At 44.1% G+C, this 11,114-nt stretch overlaps 3 protein-coding genes across 3 annotated transcripts; 1 reads left to right on the forward strand and 2 right to left on the reverse strand.

Moving 5' to 3' along the window:
• Positions 1 to 558: 558 nt before the first annotated feature.
• On the reverse strand, positions 559 to 2,499 carry LOC136199971 (putative leucine-rich repeat-containing protein DDB_G0281931). Its single transcript, XM_065990293.1, has one exon. It carries the CDS (start codon positions 2,497 to 2,499, stop codon positions 559 to 561), a length of 1,941 nt encoding a protein of 646 aa, XP_065846365.1.
• LOC136200341 (putative leucine-rich repeat-containing protein DDB_G0281931) lies at positions 2,363 to 7,567 on the reverse strand. Its single transcript, XM_065990724.1, has 4 exons — positions 7,381 to 7,567; positions 3,775 to 7,291; positions 3,673 to 3,715; positions 2,363 to 3,619 (listed from the first exon to the last, which is right to left on the reverse strand). Exons 1-2 carry the CDS (start codon positions 7,493 to 7,495, stop codon positions 4,113 to 4,115), a joined length of 3,294 nt encoding a protein of 1,097 aa, XP_065846796.1. The 5' UTR covers positions 7,496 to 7,567; the 3' UTR covers positions 2,363 to 3,619; positions 3,673 to 3,715; positions 3,775 to 4,112.
• LOC136200346 (glutamate receptor ionotropic, kainate 2-like) lies at positions 6,859 to 11,113 on the forward strand. The gene is made up of 19 exons (XM_065990734.1): positions 6,859 to 6,934; positions 6,982 to 7,166; positions 7,224 to 7,250; positions 7,303 to 7,340; positions 7,400 to 7,471; positions 7,750 to 7,793; positions 7,860 to 7,977; positions 8,028 to 8,126; positions 8,198 to 8,416; positions 8,477 to 8,640; positions 8,687 to 8,752; positions 8,801 to 8,953; positions 9,004 to 9,108; positions 9,163 to 9,270; positions 9,326 to 9,451; positions 9,507 to 9,704; positions 9,753 to 10,823; positions 10,871 to 10,951; positions 11,038 to 11,113. Exons 7-18 carry the CDS (start codon positions 7,881 to 7,883, stop codon positions 10,931 to 10,933), a joined length of 2,469 nt encoding a protein of 822 aa, XP_065846806.1. The 5' UTR covers positions 6,859 to 6,934; positions 6,982 to 7,166; positions 7,224 to 7,250; positions 7,303 to 7,340; positions 7,400 to 7,471; positions 7,750 to 7,793; positions 7,860 to 7,880; the 3' UTR covers positions 10,934 to 10,951; positions 11,038 to 11,113.
• The last annotated feature ends 1 nt before the right edge of the window (position 11,114 follows it).

Below are 11,114 nucleotides of genomic sequence, written 5' to 3' on the forward strand. Positions count from 1 at the left end.
CGTTCCTGGAGCAGTACAGCGACGCCTGCCGAGCAGAACAGAAGTAGAACAGAAGCAGGACAGAGGCGAACCGCTCTTTAGCTCGAAAGTGTCGTCTAGGAATAGGCAAGACGATCAATCGACAAATTAGACCATGAGAAACGCTCTGCGGGACGCGGCCGCCTTCGAATGCAAATCCAATGCCGTCCGCCTTGAATATTTCACCCTGATGGGGCGAAAGAAAGCTGTGTTTTCACCTAGTGCTGCGTCCTTCCCGGATAATGACATGAACCTAAAAGTGGACCCCGTTTCCATGGTCCACTTTCTCCTTCCCGTTCTATAGTACACGGTAGGTTCTAAAAAGCGGAGAACGTAGGACTCCGTGTCATTCAACGTTTTCATTGCACCCCGTGCTATGGTTGCTAAGAGACGAAGCGACATTGGCACTAACCAATTTATTGAACACGCCTACGGATTTTCTCCTATTGAAACAGTGACACAAAAGAAGAGACAGAACATAACGAGGCATGTGAGTGACGCGAAAAAAGATAAGTGCACCGAGTTTCTACGGTAACGTCTTCAATTCTCGCCGTACCTAAACGTCTTTTCCTTGAAGGCTTTCCAAAAGTGAATCAGAGACGAAACGACGATGAAAAGAATGAAGACGACATTCGACGCCAGAACCGCCACTTCCGCCGTCTCAGAAGCGTCGGTTCGATTCGTCATGCAATTGTAAGTGACGACGATCGTCAGCGACGCTCCAACGTCGGCCCAACTTTCCAAATTCCATCGAGTGAAACTCTGAAAGGGTTTTTTCGCGGCAATGTAGAACGCAAAGCCGAGTACGATCAGGTTAAATGGAATGGCCTGAACGTCCTTTTGACTGTGAGGAAAAACGGACACGACTAAGGCAATCGAAAGCCGTCGAAACATGAGAAGCACGGTCATGAATTTCTGAAACGGTTTTTTGTAGCTAGAAAACAAGATGTTCGTCGCCGATTCGGAACGACCCGGCGGTAAAGTGTTCCGCCTCCTCAGCAGACATAGAAAAAGCAAGGGAATGAAAGCGATGTAAGCTACAGTTACAATAATCGCGATTGCGAAGAGAACGTTGTATTCGGTCGACGAGCAGTCCATCCACGGATAGGCCTTCATGATCGGATGGGGCAAGTGGGGATTCGTCTCGCAGGGAAGCAGGAGTTTGATCACGCAGCTTGCGATTGGAAAATAGAAGATGTTCAGAAGAAGAAGTAGGTATTCCTTTGCTTTTCGATTGGCTTTTCTGTAAAAGCGATTCTGCTCTTGACGTCGATTGTGCAGTTTCGACGTCATCACTTTGATGCGATAGTCGACGAGACAAGCGAAGTATCCGACGGTGCCTCCCGCGAGAGGAAGAAAGACGAGAAATAGAAGACGACCGACGGGTGAGTAAATAACCGGAATCGAGCACGAGAGCTCGTAAAAGTTTAAATTTGCGAGGTTTTTGATCCACTTTGCCGCTGTGAAGAGCCGAAGCTTGGTAAGCGTCGATGCGAAGGTACAGTATTTGCACTTCACTTCCAAACTCGTCACGTTAAGCGAATTCAGCACTTGAACGTACATAATCGATATGAAAACGAAGGCGTGTATCGTTTTCAGTCGAGCGACTGCCGCTAGAAGAAGCAAGGAGCAGTAGACCTCCGTCATCCATCCCGGAATCAGGTGAAAAAATCCAAAGCAAACAACGATCGCCGACAAAACGACGAAGGTAAGTATAGTGACGAATTTCACGAGTTTGGGCGTGCAAACTCGCGTGCACGATCCTTTGACTCGGTTAATGATCCACGTCGTAAGGCAGAGTCCGGTCGCGGCGGCGACGATTCCTCCTATTATGGCTCGATTACGGGAAACGCTCTGGCACAGCTGGCACTTGTGCCCGTCGTGGTAGAATCCTTTCTTGCATTGCGAACACAGTCGACCGGTTGCGTTGCCGCCGCAAATGCAGCTCGAGTCGCACCACGATCTCGTTCCGCTTTCGTCGAGCCAGCACGTGCAGCGACCGGTTGGGTTGCACGGATACGTGTCGGCGTAGACGGAGTTGCACTGAATGAGATCGGTCATGTTTTCCGGACTGGGAATGGGGTGCGCGTTCTCGTGCATTCGCGCGGAGCTGTTCCGCGCGTCGCCGTGACTGCAGTCGGCGTGATTTGGGCACTTTCGACAGTGTCCGTTTAGTCCGTAGAAACCAGGTAAGCACTCGCAGTACTGCTTTCCGTAATAGTCGCTGTCGATATCTAACACTCCGTTTGTGGGCGTGAGGATTATCTGCGGACACTGATAGGACAGGTTTTCGTTTCTCTGCATTGTTGTGTTGCTCGGTCGGGCTATTTTTGGCAAAGGTTGCATTCTTGATTTCGGTTTCAGTTTCGGATTGCCTTGTAAGTTTATTTCTTTAATTCTCGGAAGCAGATGAATGTCTTCAGGGATGTAACCATTTAGGCTGTTGTTCGAAAAGTCGATTGTTTGAATGTTATACTGCATTTGGGTAAGATATGGGAAGCGGCCTTCCAGTGAGTTATTTGCAAGGCGAATGGCGACCATTTTCTCCAGTCCGTACCAAAGCAGTTTCTCTAGCGTTCCTGAAAGTCTTGTCGATTCGAAATTGAATGTCAGAATCGAACCATTCTTTTTTGTCTTGCACCGATCATAGTCGTGCTCTTTGCAGATTTTAGGGATGAATAGGTGCTGAAGTCGAGTTGTGTTTAGGCCTTGAAAAGGGTTGTGACTAAAGTCAATGGTCTCTATCGCCGGCAAGTGAGTCTCAGTCGGGTGAGTGGCGAATTTTGTAAATTGATTGCGTGAAAAGTCGATGTAATACACATATGAACCCCTTAGCATAGACGTCGGTATCTCTCCTTGTAGACCATTTCTACGTATATCTATAACTTTTAGACTTGGAGGAAATTGAACATTTTTTGGCAGAGTGCCACTTAGCTGGTTATGAGCAATTTCAAAGAGTTCGAGTTTTTTAAACCGTGAAGCAAAATCGTAAGGCAGCTGACCCGTTAGCTCGTTATTCTCCAGCAAAGCAAATTTTAGTTTAGACATAGCGTAGAAAAGATTGAGTGATCCCTTTAGTTGTAGAAAACTAAAGTCGATAGCGTAAAGATTGGTCAGTTGTTTGATTGACGTCGGCAGTCTTCCCCTTATCTTTGTAGCTTCTATAGTCAAAACTTGCAAGCAAAACAAATTTCCAATTTCTTTGTCAATCGTTCCGTTTAGTTTTGTATGGCCAATTTCTAACATTGTTAGGTTTTCATATCCCGCAAGCGTTTTCCACGGAACGGGTCCAAAAATTTTTGTTCTTTTTAGAACGAGGCTTTGTATAGGCAGAACTTTTTGAGGGAGAAAATCAGTTAACAATCCTGTTAACTCATTTCCCTGCAGATTTAGCTTTGATAACTTTGTCAAATTCCAAATAAAAGGCTCCAGGGCTCCCCGTAGATTATTAGAAGCAAGATAAATTTCAACAACGTAATTTTTGTTTGACACGTAGATTCCTTCCCAGCTGCATAGTGGCTTAGAGGTATTCCAATTTTTATTATTGTGCCAATGCCTCCCGTTAGTCCGTTCGTAAAATTTAATAAGTATTGCTCGTTCTCTATACCGAAACAAAAAGTTGGTAGCTAGATATCGCTTTGGTGTTAGTTTTACTTAGCAACGTGGCTTCTGCTCTCCGTTTTAGTATCCTGAAACGCTGTTCAAAAAGAAAAATGATTACAGACAAATACAGTGGGTTATGCGAAGAGAGAAAACCTGGTTGGTCTTGACAAATTGGAGATTGTGGAAATTTTGGGCATGTCCTTGTAGTAGCTAGACGAAGGGTAATAGAAAGAACAAACACTGCTGAGACACTTTTCCAGGTTTGTGACATTGGTAGGTCGATGCTCCTAATCTAAAAGGCGTTCAAAGTTTGCACTGAACACCCTTACGCATTGCTCTTAAAATAAATACAGCCAAGCTGAAAGAGAATGAATCGGTCCAAGTGCCAAATCGAAAACACCAGAGATATCAAGGCAGTAGTCACGTGCTGCTAAATCATTCTCCTCTGCATTGCACTAACAAGCAAACTATCATGCATATGTCATCAGAATCTACTCAAGGTTTTTCATCATGTATCGGTTGCGTTTGAGTAATTTTTCTTTTCTCAGCTTCCACAAATGGATCAAAGTACAGCATGTAATAGAGATCAGAAAGCAGAAATTGATCACGAGCACAAAGATTTCCGACATTTCAGACGTCTGCAAGCGATCGCGACTCGTCATGCAGTTGTACGTAATTATAATGGTAAGAGAAGCCAATACGTCAATCCAGCTTTCCAGATTCCGTTTGGTGTAGCTGACAAATGGCTTTGCAGTAGCGATAAAATAGGTAAATCCAAACATTACCAAATTGAATAAAATAGCCTGAATGTTGTGATGAGGTGATGGGAAGCTGGAGATTATTGCAGCAAGAGCGAGACTTCGAATCATTAATACAACGGCCATGTATTTCTGATACGGCGTCTTGTAAAAACGCAGCAGAACGTCGAGGTACGACTTGCACAGGCGCCTTCGTATTTGCCTTACACTCGTGGCATCGGCTCTTTTCTTGAGCAAATATGCCATGACTAAGGGAACAAGAACGATATAGGCGACAGTAAGTAGCGCGCCGAGGACGACGAGCGTTTTGTGTTCGGTAGAGGAACACTTGATCCATGGGTATGCTTGCATATACTTGTCTTCTGTTCCAGGATTTATTTCGCATGGCAGTAGAACCCGAATGACTTGATTGGAAACAGGGTAATAGAAGATCGTGAAAAAAACGAGGAGTTGTTCCTTAGATTTTCTTTTAACTAGCTCCATTAGATGCTTTTTTCTTGTATTTTTCACAGGTACTGGTTGCTTGTTCATCAATAACACATCCGCCGCGTAGTTTAGGATTCGGCCAAGGAAGCCGAGCACGCTGCCGACAATAGGAACCGACGCAAGAAGGACGAGTCGCCCAATTGGTGTAAACAACATCCGAAATGTACAAGATAAGCCGTAGAAGTTGAAATTTAGCAAGTTTCTAATCCAATGAATTGCGTGGAGAAATTTCATTTTTTCCAGAGCTGTGGCAAACGAACAATATTGACAATCGACGTGCAGTTCGGTAACGTGAAGAGAATGGAGAACTTGGATATACATAACCAGAGTAACAGCAAATGATCTGATTTTCTTTAGGCGACCAAACACTGTCAGAAGAGTAAAGGTACAGTAAACTTCTACAATCGAGGAAGGTATAACGCTCAATGCCCCAAATAAAACAATGCCAATCGTCAAGAAAAGAAAGAGGGCCAAATTGATTCGTTTTAGCCTCTTTCTAGTCCAACAAGATCTTCTCGACGGCGACCAGTTCTGTAGTTTATTTAGTATCCAAGCCACTAGTAGGACAACCAAAATACCGGCGATTGTTCCTCCTAATGCTGCTTTTTGATAAGTCGTCTCGTCGCACCGATGGCAATTTGGACCCGAACGGTAGTAGCCTTCACGACACCGAGAACATAGGCGTCCATACGAGTTGTTGGTGCACAAGCAAGTCTCGTTGCAAGACGCAGTTGTACCGTCTTTGTTTAAACTGCAAGTGCAGTTTCCGTGAGGATTGCATCGAAAAGAATTCGTATACACTGAATCACACACAATCAAACTGCTCATATTGCGAAAATGGGGAGCTGGGTAGGTGTTATTGTACATGTATAGAAGGCTTTCTGCTTCTTTACCAGGACATTTAGCATACTTGTACTCTTCGCACGATTTGCAGTTGCCGTGCTGCCCGAAGAAGCCATCGCTGCACCGACACAGTTGCTTTTTGTAGTAAGTACTGTCGACGTAAAGTACACCGTTTGTGGGTTTTATCGCGATTTGAGGGCACTGATAGTGCAAATCTTCGTCCATTTGAGTCACTTCGTAGTTTAACTCGGCAATGCTCGGAAACGGATCTGTTATATTTTTGGCTAAAAGCCACTTGTTTCCTTGCAAGTTTAGAACCTTAATTGCTCGAAGTAGACTAATCTCTTCGGGGATATCCCCAGTGATATTATTATTTGTCAAATCAAGAACCTCCATAAAGGACTGCGCGAATTGAGGTTTGGGTATATTTCCCGTTATGTTGTTTTTTGACAGACGCATTGAAACAAGGTGATTAAAGCCGAACCAAAGCAACTGCGATAATTCTCCTGTGAGACCAGTGTAAGCGAAATTAAATTGAAAAATAGGGGATTTTTTGTGGGCAATTGGCTCTATAAATAACTGACGCAGTCTTTCTGTTGTGAGATTCCAAAACAAATTGTGACTAAAATCCAACACTTCAAGAAAAGGCATATTAGCAGACGTTATTTCTGAAGTCATGGAGGTAATTTGGTTGTTTGACAAATCCAAGAATTTAAGTTTTGAACATTGTAGCAAAGACGCTGGTACTGTTCCAGTTATGTAATTATGTCTGGCATCAAAGAACGTCAAGTTTAGCGGATAAACGGCTTTGGGCAATGTTCCAGTAATTGCATTGTTTCCTATTTGAAGTACCTTGAGGCTTCTAAACGTTGCATTTAGGTCGAATGGTAATTCGCCATGAATTCTGTTGCTTTCTAATATGAGGTATTCCAGATTATTGAGGGAGTAAAGATCCTCAATGCTCCCAGCCAAATTACACATACTAAGATCCAATGAATAAAGATTTTTTAGTTGCCTTATGTTTGCGAGAAAAGATCCACCTAAATCAACTCCTTCAACTGTTAATACTTGCAAACATCTCAGTTTGTTCACTAAAGAAGAATTCTTTTTTCCTTTTAATTTGCAGTGATTTAGTTGAAGATAAGTTAGATTTTCGTATAGAGCCAAACTTGTCCAAGGAATGGAACCTTCGACTCCAGTGGCAGACATCTGCAGTGTCATAAGAGGTAATTTTTTAGACGGCAGAAAACAACTCAGTGATCCTTTTATGTAGTAGTTGTGGAACAGAGTCAAAAATCTCAAATCTTGGAGTTCCCAAATGGATTTCACATCGCAAATATTTCCCGATAGAGAATTATATTGAAGATCTAGGCCAAACACAAAACCATCGTTGGACGCGATGACTCCTTTCCAGCAGTAAAACGGGCACGCCGTATTCCAGTGGCGTGCATCATTCCAGTTAGGTCCATTAAGTTGATTGAAGACGTTTAAAAGAATTTTTCTTTCACGCTGAAGGCGACTCGTTGAAACTGAATTTCCTGAGTAGGCTTCGCTTTTGCATTCGTTGGCAGAGCAGCTAACGTCTTTCGAACAGGAAAGAATTCAGTGAATATATCATAGCGTCGTGCGCGCGTGGGTTGTGTTTTAGGCCATGCATTTCCCTGCCACTTACTGTTTGCCATATCTTCTAGTCCTTTGTGAGGTAGCCAGAACGTCTCATACCGAGGACAATGCTGAAGAGCCAAATGGAAAACAGCGGCAAGGTAGATAAATTTGAGGTAGTGCATTGCTTCACCTCGCACTACGCGCTATCATAAATCGAGGCCGCGAGCTGACTGAAAGCCGCGCCTGCGCTTCAACCAGCGCTGCACCTTTTACAGGTGTGCCGCCAAGTGGGAGGTGCTCTTTCCCGCGCACCTCAGAATTTAAAATTTGACATAATGAAAGCCGTTTCAAAGAGAACGGCTCTATAACTTGAAGCGCTAGCTATGGGCTCGTTAGTGCGAGAAGTGAGGTGATTATTTTTTGATTAATTAAAAAGACCTAAGAAATGGCACCGACCTATCACATGCAGCAAAGGATCGAGTAAGTTGGATGTATACGATGCGATCTCGGAATTATTTATGAACGCATGCGCTTCTGCTTCTTTAGTACGTTACCTGAGAAACAAGGATGACTGTTTCTGCCGCCGCGTTGCTGCTTTTTCCTGTTCTTTTTTCGTCTCAGTCGTCGGCTTCAGCACTGAAAAGCACGCCTGTGATCCACATCGGTACTATTCGCCTAAATTCAGGCGGGTTACTCCTATGATGATTAACGCAGTTACGGACAATGAGGACAGCGTCTTTCTCTCTCACCTTGACTTGATTTTGGAGAGAATACAGGGCAGCTTTCCGATACAAACGACTCGAAGCCACAAAGGTAGCTTACAATAACAATCATGGCCGCGGCTGCCGGCCGTTCGTTGTCTAGTTAGCCGTCTGTACGTCTAGATTGTTCCGTTCCGAATGATTCGGCTCTTTCGCTGCATTTTACGACTACCTGTTTGCCGTCCGGCTATACGTCTCTTCCTGTCCTATCAGTTGCATCTGGGGAAAGGCGGTGGCTGGTTGGAATGGGGAATCTGGGCGTGGGCCAAATAAGGGCAGCCTTCGCATTAGCTAGCCACAGCAGATGGAAGAGACTAGAACTTTGGACCGACGATGACGACGGTAAGCATGTCTTCGAAGCACGCGTACATTTTCAGGCTGAAAACGGCAATATACATGTAGTTATACCACTCTTCCTGCGCTTGGCATCGGATTCCTCGTCGGGATCGACTATTCGTCACCTGCGGACCCTGAACGAGACGAAGCGCTCGCTACCAAATACATATGATGCAGAAGCCATCATCGTTCACTGCTTGAGTTCCTCTTGCTTCAAAACATTCCAAATGGTAATGTATAGGGAAGTAACACTCGAAACTGTTCTCTGCACTCTAGATGTGTTCCGCGTGGAGCGATGCAAATGTGAAATGGATCTATACGGAAGATGTCACCCGATTATTAGTGCGTTAATTTGCGTCTACGGATGCATGAGAGTATTCTTATTTTCAGGCATCGAAGAAGCAGTTTCGGTTTCCTGTTTATTCGTTTGGACTAGAACGAGTGTTTCCTCAGCACGATTGGCTCACGCAGCAGAAGAACATCTCAGACGCGTGCGGATGCTTGCTGTCGAGATGTCCGGCAGATTTCACCCAATGGACAGCGGTAACAAAATGCCTTCTTGTCTTTGGCATGGAATGTGATCACTTGAATAGGCAACACAAGCTGATGTGTACGACAGTATCCTTTTCTTGAATCGTCTTGCGGATTACCGTACGTCGTCGCTGTCGACTCGCGTGATAAGAAAAATTGCGGAAGAGGTATTGGTTACTCTTCCCGACACATGCTTTGAAAGCGATCTTTCTGTCATGCAGGTTAGTCCATTGGCTGCAGGCGGTTCTATTGAATTGAACAATGACTTGAAAGGAAGACTTTATAATAATTACAACGTGATAGATTTAGCAGATCAGTTTCTTTCTAAGGTAGAAATTTTAAAATATTTCTAATTCAAACATGCTATGGCTATGGGTACCATAGGTTGGAATCCATGGAGAAAAAGGATTTTCTTCGACTAAGGAGAGAAGTAAAAGAGCTGCATTCAATTTTCCGAATTGTACTGCAGTGAAAGGACCTCCGTATCATTTTCGAATTGGCACAATAGAGGTACATGCATGTAGAGGCGCAAAGTAATTTCGATTTCACACAATGAGTATCTTAGGAACCACCATTACTGTTTTACAACAAAAACGGCAGCTTCACGGGACTAATTGTTGATTTGCTGGACAAACTAGGAGACGCCATGGGCTTCACTTACGAACTTGTTGTGGCTTCCGATGGTAAATACGGAACTTTTACTGAGCATGCTGATGGTAGTCCTACCACCGCTAACGGTCTAGTGAGCGACGTCGCAAATTGCGTAAGAATAGTCTATAGAAGGACTTATTAGTAATGTCGTTGTATTCAGAGAGTGGACATTGGTGCTGCCGCCATGGCAATAACTGCCGATCGGGAAAAGTACATAGAATTCACGAAGCCTTGGATGGATTACGGATTGACTCTTCTTGGACCAAATCCTCGTCCTGTGGATCCTGGCCTATTGTCATTTTCTGATCCTTTCACTCCTGAAACGTGGCTAGCAATTGTTGGCCTACTTCTAGTGGTGTCCGTACTACTACCTATTCTTCAATACGTTGCTCCTAAAGAACTGCAAAACGAAGACGAGGAAACTCACATTCTTCCGTCATTCCTTGACAAACTATACAATTCATTTTGGTTCTTCTTTACAACTGCTATGCAACAAGGACCAGACGGTGCCTTTTTTCTGCCCGGAAAACTTCTCTACGGTGCCTGGTATTTTTTCATTCTTATAGTCATTTCCTCATACACCGCCAATCTGGCTGCTTTTCTTACTCTCCAAAACATTCCTACTACGATTAACTCTGTCGACGACTTGGCATCTCAGACCGAAATTCTCTACGGCACCGTCAAAGACTCGGCAGTGGAAGCCTTTTTCGCTTTTTCTGACGTTGACGTCTATCGAAAAATGAGTAAACAGATGCAGATTGAAAGAGAAGACGCAATGGTGGAAAACAGTTCATATGGAATAGATCGCTCACGGGATTGGGAAACTTTCGGCGATTACATTTTCATATGGGACTCGCCTGTGTTAGAATACTTTGCAGGTTTGAAACCGTGCACCGCGCGAATAATAGGACGCACGTTCTACAAAAGAGGCTACGGTATCACTATGCCAAAGGGCGTGCCATATCTCGAAGATTTCACACTGGAAATATTGAAACTTCGCGACAATGGGTGGATTACGCAGAAATCTGTAAAGTGGCTAACGACATCTAATTGCCCAAGCAGTGCCGCAAGTTCGGAAACTGTTTCTATAACTGTGCGGCAGTTGGCTGGCGTGTTTGTCATTTCGGGCGCATTCATTTGTGTTGCGATTTTGGCAGCTATCGTGCAAAGATACATCGTCGGTTACAAAGTCTTCAGTTTGAAAGAAGCTGAAGGGAAGTCAAAAGATGAGGTACTATGGTAATAGACGTTATCGGTACTAACTTAGTCTTTGTACAGTGCATACTGCATAAGCCTTCTCTTTCTGAAGACGATGCTGCAGATCAAATCACAAGCGTGTAGGGTGCAATTACACTTGAGGTATATGTTGTGTGCTGCATTGTACGTGCAGCACTCACTACTCTCACAGCGATTATCCAGAGATATTAGCCCGACTGCATTTCTAGTGAACCGAGCACTTTTTTTGAGGCTAATCAGCTCTTACTAATACAGTTTGTGATAAAAAGACCGCCAACGAAAGTCT

The sequence above is a fragment of the Oscarella lobularis genome, chromosome 2, assembly GCF_947507565.1.
Source record: "Oscarella lobularis chromosome 2, ooOscLobu1.1, whole genome shotgun sequence".
Classification (NCBI taxonomy): domain Eukaryota; kingdom Metazoa; phylum Porifera; class Homoscleromorpha; order Homosclerophorida; family Oscarellidae; genus Oscarella; species Oscarella lobularis.